General features: G+C 45.4%; 1 protein-coding gene across 1 annotated transcript in view; it reads left to right on the plus strand.

Annotated features, from left to right (window-relative positions):
• TMTC1 (transmembrane O-mannosyltransferase targeting cadherins 1) overlaps positions 1-21,742 on the plus strand; it is a 183,701-nt gene extending 161,959 nt beyond the window's left edge. The window contains exons 15-20 of the mRNA XM_056846824.1: positions 10,125-10,260; positions 10,762-10,906; positions 11,810-11,947; positions 15,554-15,676; positions 18,490-18,567; positions 21,608-21,742. Of these exons, the coding sequence (XP_056702802.1) occupies positions 10,125-10,260; positions 10,762-10,906; positions 11,810-11,947; positions 15,554-15,676; positions 18,490-18,567; positions 21,608-21,742 (755 nt within the window). The remainder of the gene's footprint in view (positions 1-10,124; positions 10,261-10,761; positions 10,907-11,809; positions 11,948-15,553; positions 15,677-18,489; positions 18,568-21,607) is intronic.
• The last annotated feature ends 577 nt before the right edge of the window (positions 21,743-22,319 follow it).

Genomic DNA, 22,319 nt, shown 5'->3' on the forward strand with positions numbered 1-22,319 from the left:
TGTGCAGGAAATGCCAGTTTTCAGAAATTAATATTGAAATTGGAGAGCCCTAAAACTCCTTTAACTAAATGAATAAATCCCGATTCCACTCCTCGATCGGCCGGTCATACTGCGTGCATTTGCGAGGATTTGTAATTAGCAGCAATATCCAGCCTGCGGTTGTTTGTCTTTTTTAATCCCAGCAAAGCTCTGCCTTCCCATCTCTCGGGGCCTCGCAGCAGCGGCTGCGCACCGTGTCCTGACAGTAATGCGGGACAACCGTTCGAAGCCACAAACACTCCAGATGCTTTCTTCCCCCTGTTCCGCAGCTGCTTGGCAGCAGAGCGGCTCTTCAGCTTGGAGAGGGCAGAGCACAGCTGCCATAAAATAAATAAAGCTTTGCAAATAGGCCCTTTTTTTGGGGGGGGCAAACAGGAAAGTTGTGTGTGGAGTGGAAGAATGCTTTTCTCAGCAGCACTGGTGAGCACTTCACTCATAAGCTACTGACTCAATTCCAGCGTCTGTGCCTTCTGTTCCCTGCCTGGCATACGCATAATAGAAATTGTCACTGCAAAATGGCATGTTTTAATTGGCTGAGTTTGAATAGTCGACCAACAAAGCGAGCTGCCCTTTTGCTTCTTGAGAAGCCCTCCCCCCCCCACATACCGGCATGAAACACTTGGCTAAGCAATTGTCAGCGAAGCTTATGCAACTGCCGGAACTTTCGGCTGCCATGCTCAGCATATCTCAAAGTTAAAACGGGGACAAAGTTCGTGGAACACTTGGGGAAAAGTGTTTTAAAGGCCAGGCCGTGGCAGGGAAAGCAATTTTGGATGTCTCACCAATCTGTGGGCAATCTGTTGCTCTAATGTACTGGGGGTGGGGGAGATAAGCAGTACCCTTTTACAAATCTATATATCTTAACTCTGGCAGAATTCAAGTTTTTTGCAGATACATTGGCTGCATTCATTATCATGAGCACACTGGAGTTTGTTCATGGCGGGAACTAAAATGGGCTTACATGATCCCTCCTTCCTCCCCCAGTCCTCCTGTCAAGTTTATTTACAGCCAAAGACCAGCAACAGTTGCCATAGTTCCCGCCATATTAAAATTATCGGATATCACCATTACAATAATACATCTCTGATCCAAGGGGACAAATCCTTAGTCTAAATACATGACTATTGTACTCTACTCCATTTTACGGGCAAGGACATCAGACATACCTGCTCACAATTTCTTAATATACAGCATTAGCAAAAAGTACATTTAAAACACCTAAATCTCTATACATTAACTATATTTAATAAGAGTATTTAAAATTTAAGCTACCTTCTTCTGTCTTATTGAGCATGCCAGTGCAAAGATTTTGCCACCTTAAGGGTGGTTTCATTGGAACAGTCGGCAAGAAGAAGGTCAGTATAAAAGGAATTTGGTCTACCTGGATATCTGAGAAACATTGGCATGATAAACCTAGATCTAATCTCCTGATAGATGCAACAATCCAGTAAGACATGTTCAATAGTTTCTGTCTTGCCTGACTGGCAGGGACAGAATTGCTGGGCATATGGAATACGTATGTAGTCCTCCTGTCTTTGTGTGCAGAGCTGTCATCGAACCCTTCCTGTTTTGCAATTGTATTTTCCTCTCTAAAGATCTTAGAAGAGGTGAAGGATGAGAACGTAGCCTTTATGTTTTAAAGTATAGGTAACCTTCTACACCAGTGTTGCGTAGTGGTTAAGAGCAGTGGACTCTAATCTGGACAACCGGGCCAGTTTCCCCACTCCTACACATGAAGCCTGCTGGGTGACCTTGGGCTAGTCACAGCTCTCTCAGAACTCTCTCAGCCCCACCTACCTCACAAGGTGTCTATTGTGGGGAGGGGAAGGGAAGGTGATTGTAAGCCACTTCGAGACTCCTTTAACAGGTAAAGGTCCCCTGTGCAAGCACCAGGTCATTCCTGACCCATGGGGTGACTAGGGCTGTTAAAAAAAAAATCAATAAAATTCGGATTCGGCAAAATTCGCCCCGTTTTTATTCAGGAAATGCCTAAGTCCGAACTCCCCTGATTCGGATCCGTGGAACTCGGCACTAAGTTCGGAGTTTGCAAATAAATTCGGCCATTTAAAGCCATTAAAAACACATTCACGGCTTTCCGCGGCTCGGGGGGGCATTTTTGGAGGTAGAGGTCCCAAACTTTCAGTGTATCTTGAGGAGACCCTTCTAGCAAGAACCCCCAAGTTTTGTAAAGATTGGGTTAGGGGGGTCCCGAGATATGGGCCCCGGAAGGGGTCCCCCCCAATGTGCCCATTGGAATAAAACTATTAAAAACACATTCACGGCTTTCCACTTGCAAAGAGATCAAGCCCCCCCCCCAAGACAGGTAACCTCCCAAATCATACTCCACAGAGGCAACCAAGCCTCCCCCCAGCAGAACAGCCCCCCCAAACGAGAAGATGCAAATTCCAAACAAAGGAAAAGGACGGGCCAGACAGAGACTCACTGACATGGGATGTACTAAAACGAATGACAGGCTAGCCCATTATAAACAACAGGAGCGGCTGCACAGCCCATTGGAAAAATAGGAGCCAGCCAGAGAGAGAGACTGTTTAACCCACAGTTAACTCCAGACGAAGTTGGCAACCGGTGAAAACAGCAGAAAGCACAGTCCCACACAGAGGCAATCGAGCCCACCCCCCAGCAGAACAGGTAAACCCACCCCCCTTTGGTTTCCCCCCTCACACACACACAGACTCTCCCCCCCCATACACACACACAGGAAAAAAGTTATAGAGAGAAGCCCCAAAATGGGTCTTACTGTGGATGTCTTCTTCTCTTCCATCAGGAGCAGGGACTGAGAGTCAGGACTCAGGAGTAACCCAATACAATTCTAGCAGACTCACACACAGAGAGAGTCAGACTCTCTCTGGCCATTTATGCACGGGAGGTTTTGCCTTGGATTTGCCGCTCTCTAGATGCACATTAAGGATCGCCTGCTCCCAATCATTCCAATGGGTGGATGGGGGGGAACCACATAACTCGGGGGCCCCTGATCCAACCATCACAAAACTTGGGGGTTCTTGCAAGTAGGGTCCCTCCAAGCTACCCCAAAGGTTTGGGACCTCTACCTCCAAAAAATGCCCCCCCTGGAGCCGTGGAAAGCCACGAATGTGTTTTTAATGTCTTTATTCCAATTGGGGTCGCATAACTCGGGGGCCTCTGAGCCATTCTTTACAAAACATGGGGGTTCTTGCAAGTAGGGTCCCTCCAAGCTACCCCGAAGGTTTGGGACCTCTACCTCCAAAAATGCCCCCTGAAGCTGCAGAAAGTCGCGAATGTGCACACACATACACCCCCACGAGGATCTCTCTCTCACACAGACAGACACTCTCTCTCTCCCCGGGCCGCACAGCGGCTGGGCTCACGCACTCATCCATGACTGATTGGCCAGAAGAAGACCCAGCTTGGCCACCGATTGGTCGCGGGAGAATGCTGCTTTGGGGGCACTGAACTTGTACGAATTTATCCGGCGTCCGCCCGAACTCACCGAGTTCGGTTCATCGTTTTCCCGCCTTTTTTTACTTTGGTTCTATCCGAAGTAGAAACCGCCGAATCAGGAAAAATTCGGCTGTTTTTCTTGTTGGATGGAACCAAATCGACAGCCCCAGGGGTGACATCACATCCCAACGTTTCCTAGGCAGACTTTGTTTGTGGGGTGGTTTGCCAGTGTCTTCCCCAGTCATCTTCCCTTTACCCCCAGCAAGCTGGGTACTCATTTTACCGACCTTGAGCCGGCTACCTGAAACCAACTTCTGTCAGGATCGAACTCAGGTTGTGAGCAGAGCTTGGACTGCAGTACTGCAGCTTACCATTCTGCGCCACGGGGCTCCTTTGAGACTCCTTAAAGGTAGAGAAAAGCTAGGTATAAAAACCAGTGTCTATTCTTATCCAGCCTTAATGTACAACTTCCTCCACTCCCCCAAAAAACTAGTCAAGCACTGGAATTGGCAGTTTTTATTTCGTTTACGCAGTGAGATTTTGTGTCACATCTAAAGTCAAGGATGTCAGAAACATGGGCTTGATATGAGGAATATGTCTTTCACTCTGCTTTGCCCTCATACTGTCCTATAATTCCACCCACGTCCCCCAAAGACATTTTTGACAGCACACGTGAAAAGCATAGCAGTAAAAATGCTGGGAACTGTGTCAAATCTCTCTCTTGCCAGCTGACACGACCGGGAGACCTGTTGTTATCCACCCCCGACCCTTTCAAACCATCAATTAACTTCTTAGAACAAGATAATTAAAATATTGTAATTTAAAAACCTAATAGGTCCTTAGTTTTCTCTGTTTATTTGCCTTCTGAGCTTCATTCAGATGTAATGTTAAGTTGACATTAAGCTGGGATGTGCATAAATTCGGCATGTTACCATGCGCAGACGCACGGCTCTTTGTCCTCCCTTCTTTCATAGAGCAAAAACTCCAGTGACCAGCAGAGTTTATACTGGATATCCAGGTTTCTGTGTCCTTATAAAATAGAGCTGTCCACTACCACTGTTCCAGGATTGATTCACAGTTTCCCATACAACCATGAGAGCTAGGGTCTTTCTTTTTAAAGCAGACTCCAAAGCCATTCTTCTCATATATGTGAAGGGGGTGCTGAAGAGGTGAGGGGGGCCCTCTTTAGAGATCTACAAGAGCCGCTGCAAGGCTTGCTTGTTTGCCAGGGCTTTTGAGGGAGTTTGATTTGGTAGGCATCTTTTAAAGGGAGGGAGGGGGAGGCATCTATGGGTCTCTCAGATCCTAGCCCAGCACTCTAACCACCACACCATGTAGGTTCTTAAAAAGGTAAAGGTCCCCTGTGCAAGCACCGGGTCATTCCTGACCCATGGGGTGATGTCACATCCTGACGTTTACTAGGCAGACTTTGTTATTCCACTATTGTTGCGTAATACTATTTGGAATGTAGATCTTTTGGCTTGCATGAAGAGTTTAGAATCATAGAGTTGGAAGGAGCCATGCAGGCCATCTAGTCCAACCCCCTGCTCAATGCAGGATCAGCCTAGAGCATCCCTGACAAGTGCTTGTCCAGCCTCTGCTTAAAGACTGCCAGTAAGGGGGAGCACACCTCCTCCCTAGATAGCTGATTCACTGTTGAACAACTCTTACTGTAAAAAAAAAAATCCTAATATCCAACCGGTCCCTTTCCACCTGTAATTTAAACCCATTATTGTCTATCTTCTGCTGCCAACAGGAACAGCTCCCCACCCTTCTCTAAGGGACAACCCTTCAAATACTTTAAAGAGAGCAGTCATGTCCCTCCTCAACCTCCTCTTCTCCAGACTAAACTTTCCCAACTCTCTCAGCCTTTTCTCATAAAGCTTGGTCTCCAGATCCCTGATCATCCTCCCTGGTACCAGATGAATCCATATAAGTTATGATTATTCCTTCAGGAATATTGGATATTATCAAGAAAATCCTCCATGGGATTTCCATGGGATGGCAAACTTTGCGACATATCATGGCTGTGTAGGAATTTGAATCCAGGTCTTTCCAATCCATTGACACATGTGGAAGTCAAGCCACAGGCCATGATATGGTGGATTGGATGGGAGCTTTCCCATAAGGATGCTTACGGTAGGAATTAGGAAATACAGAATTAAGAGTACGTTTTCTTGCTTTCTTCTTCAGTCAACCCTCAGAGCTTGTGAAAGGGCTCAGGAAAGGTGAATTCTCAGGTGTTCGTGGCCGAAGCAAGTTAGGGTTTTGTAGATCCGAAAATGAACCTTGAAAGGTGTCTTGAAAGACATGGGAAGCCGAAACAAATACTTGACTTCTGTTGTTGGGAATCTGTTCCCTGTCCTTTAACTGGGAGGTCACAAGGCTCTCAAACAAACAAACACTTTATTACGGCCTTGCCAGAAAAATACATATGGTTAGTTCAACGGGCAAATATACTCATATACATACTATATGCTGTTACAACATAATCCTTCTTTCTGGGAACTCAGTCCTAGATAGTCTGAATACATAATTACATAACCGATGGACGCCCTTTTGAGGTTAATCCTTACACACCTTAGGAATACTCTTAGATTGACTAATTTTAATCGCTACTGCACAGAACCTGGCAGTGGAGGATGTAACATTGCTTGTTTTCCCCCAGTAACAACATCTGCAATAAATCTGCTTGCGGTACCCCTGTGACACCTTTTATTAGGGGAAAAATGAGCTGGACACGAGCCTCATTATACCAGGGACAACCAAATAAAAAATGTGCCACTGATCAGCTCCCCTGACCCACAGAGGCAGAGTCTCTCTGATATTGGTATCTTCTTAAAACGGCCTTCCAACACAGCCGAAGGGAGAGCCTGGACGCGTGCTAAGGTAAATGCTCTCCTATAGCTTCCTCCTTCCAACTGAAACAGATAGGATGCTGGGGCTACTTTGTACCTATTATTCTCTGTTGATATGAAGGCCGGAGACCTCCCCACATCCTCCTATCTTTCTGTGTCCCAGATCCTCTGTTTAATTAGACTTTTATCCTGTTCGTTTCCCATCTGAGACACGACCTCTGGGCCCAGTCCTATTCTAACCAGCTTCCTAAAGACTGCCTGAAGCCATGATGATTTGAAATTATCCTTTAGAATCAGGGCGGAAAATCCACAGGGCTCTCTACTTGTTCTGGACATACTTTAAGGGCAGGCCCCATGTGCAACACATTGCAGTAATCCAGCCTTGAGTTTGCAGTACCAAAATATAGGCTGTGTCCCCAGGATAGCTCCACTCTGCTGCTCTATGTTAATGTGAAATGGTTGAAAGTTTATCATGAAATTAAGAGAATAGCGCTTTAAGAGTCTCCCCACCCCAAAACACACGCACACACTGTGCAACTTAAATTTTGGTTATTTTTAACCTTGACGTGTTTGTTTGAATTTTACACAAGATTATGTATGCATTCTGCTGTGGGAGATGTTTTCCACGTGACAGGCAGTGGATTCATGTACAAAATTTATCTTAAATAGCTGCTTGCTTCTCAAGGCTAGCAATCTGTCATTTTCCTGCAGGATGAAATCAACACATTTGTCACCGTTGTTTTTAATGCAGAGACACCTATGAATGATTCTGCTTAATCAGTTTACACACAGCGCTCTCTCTCTCCCCACCCCTCTCTCTCTGCTGTAATAAATTTCCCCAGAAGTCTCATCTGTCATGGCTTGCTAGTAGCAAATACAGACAGGTAGCTCCACCATGTGGTGGCATGGAAATAGAGTTGCAACGCAGGACTGTTTAAGCCATGCCAGTGTGGTCCACTGGGCAGAGGGGGTATCACCTCTGCCACAGACTGACTGTAAGGCCTTCTTGTTTTCCTCCTAGGAAGCTCAGGCTGGCCAAGGTTAATCTTATTTTATCCTCGCAACAACCCCAACAGGCTAGCCTGGGAGATACCACTGGTCCGAGGCTACATCATGAGCTTCACGGCTGTGTGTGTGTATTAAGTGCCATCAAGTCGTTTCCGACTCATGGCGACCCTATGAATGAAAATCCTCCAAAATGTCCTGTCTTTGACAGCCTTGCTCAGATCTTGCAAATTGAGGGCTGTGGCTTCCTTTATTAAGTCAGTCCATCTCTTGTTGGGTCTTCCTTTTTTCCTGCTGCCCTCAACTTTTCCTAGCATGACTGTCTTTTCCAGTGACTCTTGTCGTCTCATGACGTGACGAAAATACGATAGCCTCAGTTTATTCATTTTAGCTTCTAGGGTCAGTTCAGGCTTGATTTGATCTATAACCCACTGATTTGTTTTTTTGGCAGTCCATGGAATCCGCAACACTCTCCTCCAACACCACATTTCAAAGGAATCTATTTTCTTCCTATCAGCTTTCTTCACTGTCCAGCTTTCACACCCATACATGGCTGAGCAGGGGTTTAAATATTTATTTACTTCATTTATACCTTGCCTTTCTCCCTGATGGGGACCAAAGCGGCTTACATCATTCTCCTTTCCTCTATTTTATCCTCATAACAACCCTTTGAGGTAGGTTAGGCTGAGAGTGTGACTGGGCCAAAGTGTCCCAGCAAGCTTCCATGGCAGAGCAGGGAGACGATCTGGGGGTCTTCCAAACCCTAGCCCAACACTAACCACTATACCAGAGCCAGTGTGGTGTAGTGGTTAAGAGCGGTGGTTTGGAGCGGTGGACTCTGATCTGGAGAACCAGGTTTGATTCCCCACTCCTCTACATGAGTGGCGGGCGTTAATCTGAAGAACCGGGTGGTTTCCCACTCCTACACATGAAGTCAGCTGGGTGACCTTGGGCTAGTCACAGCTGTCTTAGAGCTCTGTCATCCCCAGACACCCGACCTCACAGGGTGTCTGTTGTGGGGAAGGTGATTGTAAGCCAGTTTGATTCTTCCTTAAGTGGTAGAGAAAGTTGGCATATAAAACCAACTCTTCTTCTTCTACACCATATTGGCTGTTGATACAGGTCTCTCCAGTCTATATGGAGCTGCCCTATCTACTGTTATCTTGTTTGGCCTGGTATTGCTTACTCAGATTGGTAGCAAGGAAGGTTCAGGGAGGAGAAGAATGAATGGGATGGGATATTATAGCTCACGCACAGAGATTAGACTGTTGCATAGGTGTCACACACAAAGATACATATTAGCCTGTAGCAATAGAAGAAACAAGCAGAATTGAATAGTAGGCAAGAAACTAACTTTAATGTGTAATAAAAAGCAATACAAGACCAATTCAATGGAACAGCCAATAAATACATTAATAAAAATACATGATGATGAGACAGCTACTTTGAGTTTTCTCTGCATTGACCAATATGTGGCTGTTCTGCCATCTCTGTCTTCATGGTGGCCATGTTGCATGTTCCTGTACTTCTGTAGGATGAATAGGGTTATGCCCAAAATACCTTCAAACCAGATTGTACATTTCCATTCCCATAAAACATTTTAATCCCACTTTTTGACTTTAACTAGGACCACAAGAGAGCTAGCGTAGTGTAGTGGTTTAGAGCGGTGGACCCTAATCTGGAGAACTGGGTTAGTTTCCCCACTCCTCCACATGAAGCCTGCTGGGTGACCTTGGGCTAGTCACAGTTCTCTTGGAACTCTCTCAGCCCCACCTACCTCACAGGGTGTCTGTTGTGAGGAGTGGGAGGGAAGGTGATTGTAAGCCACTTTGAGACTCCTTGTGTGTGTGTGCAAAGTGCCGTCAAGTTGCAGCTGACTTATGGCAACCCCTTTTGGGGTTTTCATGGCAAGAGACTAACAGAGGTGGTTTGCCAGTGCCTTCCTCTGCACAGCAACCCTGGTATTCCTTGGTGGTCTCCCATCCAAATACTAACCAGGGCTGACCCTGCTTAGCTTCTGAGATCTGATGAGATAAGGCTAGCCTGGGCCATCCAGGTCAGGGCTGAGACTCTGGTAGAGAAAAGCACGGAATGAAAACCAACTGTTCTTCTAAACATTCAGTAAGTTCATATGGGAGAAGGAAAGCCATCTTTCATGAAACCTGGTCCTAGATCATAGAATCACAGAGTTGGAAGGGACCACCAGGGTCATCTAGTCCAACCCCCTGCACAATGCAGGAAATTCACAACTACCTCCCCCCTCCGCACCCCCAGTGACCCCTACTCCATGCCTAGAAGATGGCGAAGATGCCCTCCCTCGCATGATCTGCCTAAAGTAATAGAATCAGCATTGCTGACAGATGGCTGTCCAGCCTCTTCTTAAATACCTCCAGGGAAGGAGAGCTTACCACCTCCTGAGGAAGCCTGTTCCGCTGAGGAACCACTCTGTTAGAAACTTCTTCCTAATGTCTAGAGGAAACTCTTTTGATTTAATTTCAACCCGTTGGTTCTGGTCCAACCTTCTGGGTCAACAGAAAACAACTCGGCACCCTCCTCTATATGACAACCCTTCAAGTACTTGAAGATGGTCATCATATCCCCTCTCAGTCTTCTTTTTAGCAGAACTCAAAAAGCACAAAATAGGATTACTCTTTCTGATTTGTTTTCGTTCAGCAGGTTGAAGACCAATGCACGCTCCTCAGTGTGCTTCCCTGGGCAGGTGATACCCTAGCTTGGCTGCTTGTGTCAAGGGCAGTCCTGACCAGGCCTAACCCTCTTTTGCAGGATCTCCAGAGGCGGCGGTTTCCCACTACCAGAAAGCCATCCAGCTCAGCCCCAACCATCACGTGGCCATGGTGAATCTGGGCAGGCTTTACCGCTCATTGGGGCAGAACAGGGATGCCGAGGCTTGGTACAAACGGTAAGGGAAAGCAGGAAGGGAGAAGTCTGGCTCTTCTGCAAAATCCTTTAGTCAGGGCTGCGAGTCTTTCTGTAAAACAGCCCATCCCCAGATCCTGAATTTATTCCAGGAAAATTCAAATTATGGTTCACTGGATGAATTATGCAAATCACTGCTTTATGCATATTTAATTTTTTTATTGCAGTTGGAAGTGTTTTGAAAAGATTTGGGGTTTTTTGGCTGACATTCAGGATATTTAGGTAGGGAAGCAAAAACACAGGACATTCAGGATATTTAGGTAGGGAAGCAAAAAAATAAAATAAAAGCACATGCCCAATGAAAGGGAAGGCACGGTGGATGGTGAAAGCGGAGCAAAGACCAGAGTATGGAAGACCCCCCTTTCACCCGCAAAAAGCCATACCTGAGACTGCTTTAGCGTCACTCCCTTCTGCAGATGCCTTTAAATCAATGCCGTGTGCTTTCTCACTTCCAGTTCTTTCTGTTTCGGTTGCCGTCTTGCAGGGCATTGAAAGTGGCACGCAACCCCGAAATCCTGTCGCCCCTTGGAGCTCTGTATTATAACACGGGGCGCTACGAAGATGCCCTCAGGGTTTACAGGGAAGCCGCGGCCCTACAACCATCCAACAGGGAGACCCGGCTGGCCTTGGTGAGTATGTGAGTGGAACAAGCATAGATGGCTTCCAGATCTTAGCAAGTGCCGCCGAAGTCTTGGTAGGTGTGACTTGGCTAGTCCTGACTCCAGGTAAAACACGTGTTATCTCTCTCTGGGTTCCCCCCCCCCCTTGAAAGCTTCTGTCGCTAAAAAGCTCTGAAATACCGTACCTGCCAGTGCAAGTTAAGGGCCATTATCTTTTTACGGCCATGCTCAGTGGCTGCAGATGCCACCTGTCAGTTCATGCTTGCCCTTGCATTTTTCAGGCTTGAATCAGATTACTTTTGCACCTCACGTCAAAAAGATGACACTGGTTCAGTGGGAAGGATAGCTGCTTTAAGGGGGGGGCACCTCAGGCCCCCTGGCAAAAAGCAAACACCTTACTTATTTTAAAGTCCCCTGTTTCTTTGTCCCCTATTGTTTTGCCCATTGGACAAAGACATACTGTGAAGATTATGTGGTGGGCAGGGGAGACACAGACAATGTTCAGACTCAATCCAAGCTCCCTTTTTAATTTCTGAAACCAGCCAGGGGTGCTTCCTGAAATATAATTGCATTGAATGAGTTTAGAATCTTCTATACCACAGGCTTAAGCACACCTCAGGCATCCTGAACAATCAGACCCTTGGTCCATTGAAGTCAGTATTGTCTACTCAGACTGGCAGCGGCTCTCCAGGGTCTCAGGCAGGGGCATTTCACATCACCTACCTGCCTAGTCCCTTTAACTGGAGATGGCAGAGATTGAACCTGGGACCTTCCGCATGCCAAGCAGATGCTCTGACACTGTGCCATGGCCCCTCCCCTCCTGATCTGCTTTGATGCAATGGAATGTTCACAGGTATTCTAACAGCTCAGCAAGAAGGTTGGGGCACCTTATATTTTTTTTGCTTTTCATAGGCTCAGGTTTTAGCAATGATGGGACAGACGAAGGACGCAGAAAAAATGACCAATCATATCCTGACTGAGGAGGCTGAATGCCTGGAGTGCTACCGCCTTTTATCAGCCATCTACAGCAAGCAGGAGAACTACAACAAGGTACAGAGGGTGTCGTGGCAGGGAAGCTCCTGGTTCGAGTGCTTGATTGGGGAGCAGCCTTCGTACAGCTTGAGGTGGTCCCCAAAAAGTTATGTGTTTCATGTGGTTTGTGCATGTACTGCAAGCACACACTGTGGCTAGTAGCCACTGATAGTAGCCACCTTAAAGGCTGATGATATTATTCCCTAGCGCAAATGTTTGTGGAATAGACCCTCCCTCCTTCTTCAGTTTCAGTGAGTGGGGGGATCCTTACTCATTATATTGGAAGAAGCTGGCTCTAATCCACAAAAACTAAGCTGAGGAAAAAATTGTTAGTCTTTAAGGTGCCACAAGACTTATGTTTACAGTAGGCTTTATGCCCTTCAAGGGGCCCCATGGTGCAGAGTGGTAAACTAAGTACTGCAGCCCAAGCTCTGCTCACGACCTGAGTTTGATCCCAACAGAAGTTGGCGTCAGGTAGCCAGCTCAAGGTTGACTCAGCCTTCCATCCTTCCGAGGTCGGTAAAATGAGTACCCAGCTTGCTGGGGGTAAAGGGAAGATGACTGGGGAAGGCAATGGCAAACCACCCCGTAAAACAAAAGTCTGCCTAGTAAACGTCGGGATGTGACGTCACCCCATGGGTCAGGAATGACCCAATGCTTGCACAGGGGACCTTTACCTTTTATGCCCTTCGTCTAAATCCAGTCTAATTCTCTGTCGCCTCTTAAAATGCATTTTTTATAGTATATGTTCCTTCACTCTCCACATAACTATCTGAAACGTGGCTTACCACAATAAGAATCTTTTTAAAATAGAAAACAATAAAACAACAAAATGTGTGAGTGTTAGGTGCCGCCAAATGCAGAACATATAATTAGGAAAGCTGGATTAGATTTAGATGAAGGTGGAGTGAAAATTGGGGGGAGGAATAGCAACAATTTGAGATACGCCGATGACATTACATTACTGGCAGAAAATAGCGAAGACTTGAAACGACTACTGCTGAAAGTTAAAAGAGAAAGTGCCAAAGCAGGACTACAGCTGAATATCAAGAAGACAAAAAGTAATGACTACAGGAGAATTACTAAACTTTAAGGTTGACGGTGAGGAAATTGAAATTGTTCAAGACTTTCTATTCCTTGGCTCCATCATCAACCAAAAGGGAGACCGCAGCCAAGAAATCAGAAGGAGATTGAGACTGGGAAGGGCAGCCATGAAAGAGCTATAAAAGATTCTGAAGTGTAAGGATGTGTCACTGGCCAAGTTAATTCATGCCATACAAGAACAAAAAAGCACCAAAAACTTAGGAAAAAGTCAACAGTGTCAGATATATACTTTTAGGAAATCCTGAAACAGGTAACATAATGCTAGGAAAAAATATTAAAAGAACCCTGGGATAAAACAGGACAGTCTGATAAAACAACTCATCTCAAGGGTTACATAACTAGTTAGCATGCCAGAGTCTCATTTGTTGCTAGTATTAACCGGAAAATTGCCCCATTTTCTTAGAACAGCCACTCACCTCCATCCATATTCAGTCCTAGTCCCTTTGCCTTTTGCTCTTCCCCTTCCCCGTCTTCCACTTCTATAGGAGTAAAGGGATATTCATGGTTACTAGTTAAAATGGATACTAGTCATGATACATACCTATTCTCTCCAGAATCAGAGGAGCATGCCTATTATCTTAGGTGCTGTGGAACATAGGCAGGATCATGCCACTGCCGTCGTCTTGTTTGTGGGCTTCCAAGAGGCACCTGGTTGGCCACTGTGTGAACAGACTGCTGGACTAGATGGGCCTTGGTCTGATCCAGCAGGGCTTTTCTTATGTTCTTATAAGAATGTACTTATATAAGTATTCTCTGTGCATATTTGACAAAGCATTAACGATACTGCTGAAATGTAATGTTTGCAACCAGAATGAATAAGTGAAATAACTATGCAATGTACATTACAACCCTGAGCAGAGTTACAGCCTTCCAAGCCAGTTGACTTCAATGGATTTAGATGGGTGCAACTCTACACTGTAATTCTGTTTATTGTTTAGTCTTCGAATTGCAGCTTCCGGTGGAAGTGGTTGATCCCCAAATCTTGGCATTTTCAATGTAGAATTTTATGATAATGAGAACAGAAGGGGTTTTTCCTCCCTCCGTGGTAGATAGCAGGCGAGAGCAAAGTAGGTCATCGGCATGAAAGATCAGTAAAACGTTTTTGTCAGACGTGTACCTGGAAGAATACCTAAAAGTAGCAGCTCCAGACTTAAGCCTTTTATGGTTCAGCCTTCAGTGAAACTGATGTACCGTGACAGATGTGTAGAAGTAAGGTGCCTTCAAGAATAGATCCATAGTCCATACGGACCAGAGAGTTTGTAATTGAGTTGACCTTCTCAGAAGAAGGATCTGAGGTGTACAAGGTATAGTGATGCTCAGTGAACTGAGGTAAGGATATGGCCCAAACTGTCCATATTTATACCTTGGAATGCGTCACTGTGACATACAGCACATGTCAAAGCATGTACATCTCACAGCATGAGTCTCAAGGGTGCTTCTTTCTTGTAAGGAACCACCTTATCAAAAAGAACATAGAATTATGTATGGATGTTACGATTATCTGACCTTTTTATGTGTTCTGTTGAGACAGCAGTAACCAAAAACAGACACTCAGAGCTTTGGCTTTTCTCTCTCTCATCCGTTTTTGCTCAATCGCTCCTTCAGGCTGTTTGCTGCAGATCTTTGTTTTTAGCCATGTTATTATTTTCAGTTATGCCAGCATTAATATATAATTCATATGGAAAAATATTGTTTTCTGGTTCACCTACCAACATTTTCCCTTACGTTAAGCATGAATCATAGGGGTGTTTCCTTACCTGATGCAACAAGATTGACTGAATCCAGTCCTGGCTGTTTTCTGAGAGTATTTGTGAGGAGAAAGAAGTACGCGCCTGTTGTATATCAACTTCTTTTATGGTGAATGTTGGAATGTGTTGAGAACAGGTTAACAGCAATATAATTCTGATTTCTGTCAAGATTGAACACAGCTGTTAATGACTGTATTGTCTTTCAGTAAAATTATCTTGATTGATGTAGAAAAAATGTTGCCTTGTCTCATTCACCCATTACCTAGGTGTGTCTGTACAAAAATCTTTACACCTAAAAGACATGGGTGAATCAGCTCTTCATGAGTAATGCCTATCAAAAATGTTTCTGGGAGTTCCAGACAAGCCACTTTTATCACTGTCTTTTTTTTTAGATATTTTATTAACATTTTCAAAAACAAACAAACAAATTATATACACATACATTCACACAGTTTGCACTCCTTCGGGGAGTCTATTTCATCTTACATTTAAAACATCTTATACATTGTTCTTATATTCTAGATAATAAATTCCTTCTATACTATATAGTAAATTTTTAAGCTAACAATCTATCCTTTCCATTTAACATAATCAAAATAACATTCCCATTTCTTTTGGGATTCTTCAGTCGTCTTCTCTTTCGTCAAGCTGGTCAGTCTGGCCATCACCGCAAATGCGTCCATCTTTTGGTCCCACTTTTCCAAATCTGGAATATCCTCCTGTTTCCAAGATGTTATCACTGTCTTTTTGTGCCGTTTTGTCTGCTTTGCAGGCACTTGAAGCCATAGATAAAGCTCTACAGCTGAAACCAAAGGACCACAAAGTCATATCTGAACTCTTCTTCACAAAAGGAAACCAGCTAAGAGAACAAAATCACCTGGACAAGGCTTTTGAGGTAAAAAAATAAAATTACAAACCTTATTTCTACTTTTTAACACATAGACTAGGAGCATCGTACTAAATTGTTACAAGGGCCGGATATGACATAAATGTCACTTGGTCGGGCCGGGCCATACCTGGCCGGCCCAGATTGAGAATGCGGGGAGGGTGGCTGCCTCAGTAGGCTCGCGGGCCGGATAAGAGATCTCAAGGGGCCGGATCCGGCCCTTGGGCCTTATGTTTGACACCCCTGTCACAGACCACTTATTTAATTAAGCATATCACAATAAACTAGAGATTACTTTTGGATTATACAAATTAACACAAGATGCAGCTGAGAAATCGTACAGTAGTGGGATACCCTCAAAGGAGAGTGTGGTATGGAAATTCAATCTTCTCCAGTTGCATCTGAATTACTGTTATCTTATTAGAGAAGCAGATAGAATTCATAGGCTATCTATGCCTGTGTACACTTGTTTCCATGATACCCCCAGCAAAGCTCTAAGGCCTACAATGTGGGTATGTCACTTGAATGTTTCATATCAAAGTGATTTCAGGAGTTTTGACAGACACCATTTCATTGGATTATACTGAATTTGGCAGTGTCAACTGTAGAGTAGCAGAAGGAAGCCCAAAATATCATGCAGTCCTACCTCCTGTACTGAAGCAGAGCTCTTTATAGTTGTTTAGCCTATGTAGGAGACCCAAGTCTTTATAGTTGTTTAGCTTGTGTAGGAGACCTAGGACAGAGGCCTAGCATGTTGTAATTGTTAAGTGTTGGGCCAGGATATGGGAGACTTGGGTTCAAATCTCTCCACTCTGCCAGGGAAGCTGGCCCCATGACCTAGGGGCCCAGTCACTCCCTGCTAGCCTAACCTACCAAGGTCTAGCAAATCTGAACATTGTGCCTTAAGGTTTTGAAAGAAAGGCTATCAGAAAGGCTTGCTATGATACAGCCAGTCTGAAAATGCATCAGTCAGCTACCACTTTGTATACTGTCAAAGAAAAGGAGCTGAAGGGAGTACACAGAAGGAACATTAACCCTAGACACATTCTTGAAATGTAAAGGTAATTGCTGCCTCTCCACTGGGAACGATGACAGCTTTGCGGAAAAGGAGAGCTCCGTCAGTGGCTACCAGCCATGGTAACTAAAGGGAATCTCTACCTTCAGAGGCAGTCAACCTCTGAATCCCAGTGCCAGGAGGCAGCATCATGGGAAGGCTGCAGCCTCTATGCCCTGTTGTTGGAGCTCCAGAGTAATGTTGTGAGGATGAAAAATTGAGTAGAGAAAAAAGATGTTGTAAGCTGCTTTGGGGAGTAAAACAGGGAGATAAATATCTATTTTATACTACCAAGTGACATGAACACATGAAGCTGCCTTATACTGAATCAGACCCTTGGCCCATCGAAGTCAGTATTGTCTATTCAGACCGGCAGCGGCTCTCCAGGGTCTCAGGCTGAGGTCTTTCACATCACCTACCTGCCTAGTCCCTTTAACTGGAGGTGCAGGGGATTGAACCTGGGACCTTCTGCATATCAAGCAGGTGCTCTGCCACTAAGCCACAGCCTCTCCATAAGTAGTGGGCAGGAGGAAGGCTGCCAACAGGCCTGCAGAAAAGTGTGCTATCCCTTGAATAGAGGCTTGCTGTGTGACAATCGGCAACTGAAGCTTTTTATGTTATGAAGGTTAATAACATCACCTGGTAAATAACATCCTATTCATTCTCTATTAAAGGGACAGGGATTTTTTTCCCTCCAGGAAGTTGCCAACCCTCAGTAGAAAGGGTAGCCTATGACAGAGATGCCTGTAGGAGAAAAAAACAACAACTTTGGAACACCACCTTATTCATTTAGACCACTGGTTCCCAAAGTGGGCAGTACCACCCCCTAGGGGTCGGTGGGATTACCTAGGGGGGCACTAAGAGGCAGGGGGGTGCTAGAGGTGGGCCCCCTCAATTGTGTTGTTCACTAGTTTACAATAGATCAAGCTATGGCACCAGGCTGGCAAATTTGGTGGAAACTATCAGAATTTTTTTCCAGACTTTGAAGAGCTGGTACCACTGGATCAAGTTCATCAGCTTTGTTGAATAAATTTCAACTAAAAAGTTTTAATTTGATTTTGAATAGATGTGCAATTAATTGTTGCTGTTTTGCAATTTCATTGTTATTATCTTCTTTAGTGTGTCATGCAAACCCCTCTTTTGAATAATGCTTTTTATAGGATAGGGTAGGGGTGCTGGGGTTGAGTTTGTGGAACCAAGAGGACGGTGGCCCTAAAAATTTGGGAACCTCTGATTTAGACCTATAAATCGGCCTTAGACTTCAAGCATGCAAACAAGCTGAGCTGATAGGAATACCCCCCTCTCCCCCCCACCCCAGATACTGTAACTAGAGTCATCCTTCAAGCAGACCAACAGCAAAATACCAGAAAAGGAGACATAGGACATCCTGATGTCAGGATATGGGTAAAGTTATAGCAGATGTGACAGGTGGTGGTGGTGGTTTAGACACGTGGTTATTGATTTTAGAAGCAACACTGTGTTTTGCTGTAGGGTTCCCCTGGGAGTTTAGTTTGCCCTTGGGCCCCCTAAAAATAAACATATTCCCCATCAGCTGGTTCCTTCCACATAATTTGCCCCACCCCTTTTGTGGGGAATCAGACTCTCAAACCCTTTGCAAAACAGAATCTTTCCATTATGAGCCTGTAAACAATGAAAGGAAAGCACTAATGTTTCTAAGGAGATTTCCGAGACACATCAGTAGCATTACCTCTTCGTTAAGGTTTCCACTCTAGATGCAGGTGCACTAACGTCTAAAATATTCCTTTAGAGCTATAAAGCGGCCGTAGACTTCAACCCAGAGCAAGCACAAGCCTGGATGAACATGGGAGGGATAGAACATATCAAGGTAAGAAGATGCACCTGTGCTACCTCTGCCAGCTTTGTGAGGGGGGGAAGGGGCAGATGGCACTCTGGGGGATTACAGAAAAGGTTGTACGGGAAAACCGCTGTGGCAACCATTGGCAGAAAGATGGCTGCTTCTGGGAGAATTAAGACAAAAGCTATCTGGCCGTTTTGGTCCCACAAACCAAGTGAGCTGATGCTGGGGGGGGGGGGGAACAGTCTGCATACAGTTGGCTAGTTTGGCAGGACAGCAACTTTATCTGGCACAAAAACAGTCTGGCTTTTCCCCCATCCTTTTTGCCTCAGACATCTGCCCGAGAAATATTTCTGTGTAGCTCCAAAACTTAGATGCTGTGTATGGAAGATTAGGTAAAGGTAGTCCCTTGTACAAGCACCGGGTCATTACTGACCCATGGGGTGACGTCACATCCCAACATTTACTAGGCAGACTATGTTTACGGGATGGGTTGCCATTGCCTCCCCCAGTCGTCTTTCCTTTACCCCCAGCAAGTTGGGTCCTCATTTTACCGACCTCAGAAGGATGGAAGGCTGAGTTTGTCAAGAAACAGGACCGTCATGTTTCTTGGGGTCCTGAAAATAATGGTTTAGGCTTAATAGTAAGAGGCAGATCATCAGGCCTCGGTTAATTTGGCAAGTTACACCTTATTGTAACTGAGAATGGTTTCACTTTTGTGTGAGGTATTTAGGGAGGGTAAAATGCTCTCGCTTGGAGAAGGTCGGTAACTCCCTTTTTGCCTTGCCTTGGAGACATCTGGGGGCCATTTGTCTCCTAGCAACAAAATACTTTCAGTTCAGCTGCCAGGCCAGGTGCTTTCGATACTACAGAGTCGACTTGCACTTCTGGCGTGGTCAGCTGAATGGGATTTACAATTTAGCAACCTCATGGTTTAGAATAATTGTTTTGACCTTTAATGGTATTGGCCAGGCCTTGGAGGTTTTAACATAAAAATAGACCATAGGGCCATACAGACCATGTGTCTTTGGGGAATGGTTGGTCCATTCCCTGAGATCACCAAACGCTTGGTATTCTTGTCATCTGAGGGGGAGCCTCTGCTGGAATGATTTTTGCATCCTGATACAATCAACTTGTTGCTGACAAAAACATCTTGTGAACCTGGTATTGTATGCCTTGCCAAAATTTGCCTAATTTTGAAATGTGTAGTAAGAATAAGTTTTATTATTTTCTTGCTTGTTTGCTTCTCTGAAATTTGGCTGTGGAATTGCAGCATTTGTGAATAAAACTTGTTAGCCTTTAAATTGGCTTTTGTGACTTTTGTTTTGGTGGTTCCAAGCTAAATCTGAGTGCCTGAAACCTTAGGCTTGCTACCGCAGTTTTGTAAACCTGTTTGAAGGTAAAACCTCCCCCTGCTGGGTCTCTACCTTGCAGGGTGAGCTTGTTTTGGGTTGCTAAGGAGCTGGCAGAAGCTTTGCCCTTAGGCTCTGCCGGCTGTAAATCTTTTGAAGGGCTGGTGGCAGTTCTACCCGCTAAGCTCAGAGGGGAAGCTCTCTGAGCGAAGTGTTTTGTGTTGGCAGCAACTCTTGCCTGTTTGCATATTAGGGACCTTTGCCTGGCGGAGGCTGGCGAGGTGCCCTGCAGGGGGCAAGGTTGTTTGCATTTTAGTCCCCGATAAAGAGCTCCCTCCTCAGGGCTAGGCTTTGAAGGAGGGAACTCTTTGACAGAGTTAACCTTGAGCCGGCTACCTGAAAGCGACTTCCATTAGCCTTGAACTCAGGTCATGAGCAGAGCTTGGTCTGCAGTACTGTAGCTTACCACTCTGCACCAGTTGGTCAAAATGAAAGGGAATGAAAGTGTCGTAGGGAGAAAGAGTTCTGAGAAGTCCACAAATGTTGATGAGCTAAGAATGATTACATTTAGCATTTCGCTTACTTGTGTCTTGCCTTTCTTCCATCATAGGACTTAGGGCCCTATATATCAGGTTCCCGTCTGGGCACTGACCAGACACAGACCTGCTTAGCTTCAGCACAGTGTCTGCCTTGAGAGTCCTTAGATCTAGGAACCCATCACATTTCCTTAGACCAGGCTCTGGGCTCTAGAGTGTTCAAAGTGCTTTGTGAGCGTTATGTTGTATTACTACAAACCGGTAAGGTAGGCTTGTATTACCCCCATATTCCAGATGGAAACTGCAGTAGTGGGTTGTCTAGGGCTGCTTACAGTGCAGTCCTAAGCAGGGTTACACCCTTCTCAGCTTGTTGATCATAATGGACTTAGGTGTAATTCTGCTTAGGACATCACTGCTAGTGAGCCCATCGCAGAAAGGAGCTTCACAATCCAGTCCTAAACAGAGTCACACCCTTCTAAGCTCACTGCATACAATGTGTTTAGAAGAACATACCTATGTTTAGGATTGCACTGTCAGTCTAGGGATTTCCTCATTCTGAGTTCAGTTTCTTAGCAGCTTCACTATTCCGCTTCATCAGAGCACAATTCCATTAGAAAGAAGGTTCGTATGGATGTAGATTAGGGTTACCAGCTCTGGGTTGGGAAATTCCTAGAGATTTTGGGGACAGAGCCTGAGGTGGGTGGGGTTTGGGGGAAGGGAGGGACTTCAATGCCATAGAATCCAATTGCCCAAGTGGCCATTTTCTCTGATCTCTATTGGCTGGAGATCAGTTGTAATAGCAGGAGATCTCCAGCTAGTACCTGGAGGTTGGCAACCCTAACGTAAATACAGCCAGCTGCCTTATGCTCAGACCATCTTGGCCAGTGGCTTCCAAGGTCTCAGACAGAGCAAGGTCTTTCCCAATACCTGTCGCCTAAGTTCTTTTAAGTAGAGGGATTAGACCAGGGACCGTCAACATACAAAGCATGCATATCCTGCCACTGAACCACCTTGAAAGTCTGTGGAATCAACCTTCCATATTGGCATTAGGGGGTTCTAGCACAGTTTTACCTAACAGAGATTTATAGAATGGGTAGTGTTGTTCCAGCAAATAGGCAGTGCCATTGAATCTTTGATTTCTTCCCATGCCATCTATTCTTTTTCTTCTTTTTCTTTTTGCAGGGCAACTACATCACAGCGCGGGGCTATTACGAGAAAGCTTTACAGCTGGTCCCAAGTAGTAAGCTGCTGAAAGAGAATTTGGCTAAACTGGACCGCATAGAGAAACGGCTGCAGGAGGTTAAAGAGAGAGGATAATAGGGACAAGGCTAATGTGTTGCCTACTGGAGACGAGAGAATGTTGTGGAAAGCCCTGATTTTTCCCGCAGGACAGAAGCACCCTGGCAAGATGTGCGGCTGTGATCCAGCCCGTAAACGGATTGGGAATCACCCTTGAGTCACCTGTGCTACACGAATCCTGCTGTTTCTCTCCGAACGTCCTGTAGAATGGGCGACAACCTCATGTTCATCCACTTCTATGTTTGGGTATGCTTCATTCTACTTCCATTAAATGCTCGGCACGGGAGATGTGTCGGTAACGTGCAGCTCTTGCTCGTTAAAAATACCGAGCACTGGGATCACGGTGGGAAGTAAGTCGACGGCCTGCTACAGCACAGACCAGGGACAAGATGTGCGGAGTCCATTATACGGCCTTGCTGAAAAGAGTCTTTTACTTTTGGGGGGCTACTGAAAACAACCCTTCGGTCCAGAAGATCGTGGCCGCAGTCAGCTAAGGAAACGTGAGAGGGAACTGGCTACAGCCGGGGAGGTGGCGGCCATTTTCAAGGCCCTCTCAAGGATTCCTTTAGTAATTTATTGGCCATAATCGGCTGTC

This window comes from Euleptes europaea, chromosome 3 (assembly GCF_029931775.1).
Source record: "Euleptes europaea isolate rEulEur1 chromosome 3, rEulEur1.hap1, whole genome shotgun sequence".
NCBI lineage: Eukaryota > Metazoa > Chordata > Lepidosauria > Squamata > Sphaerodactylidae > Euleptes > Euleptes europaea.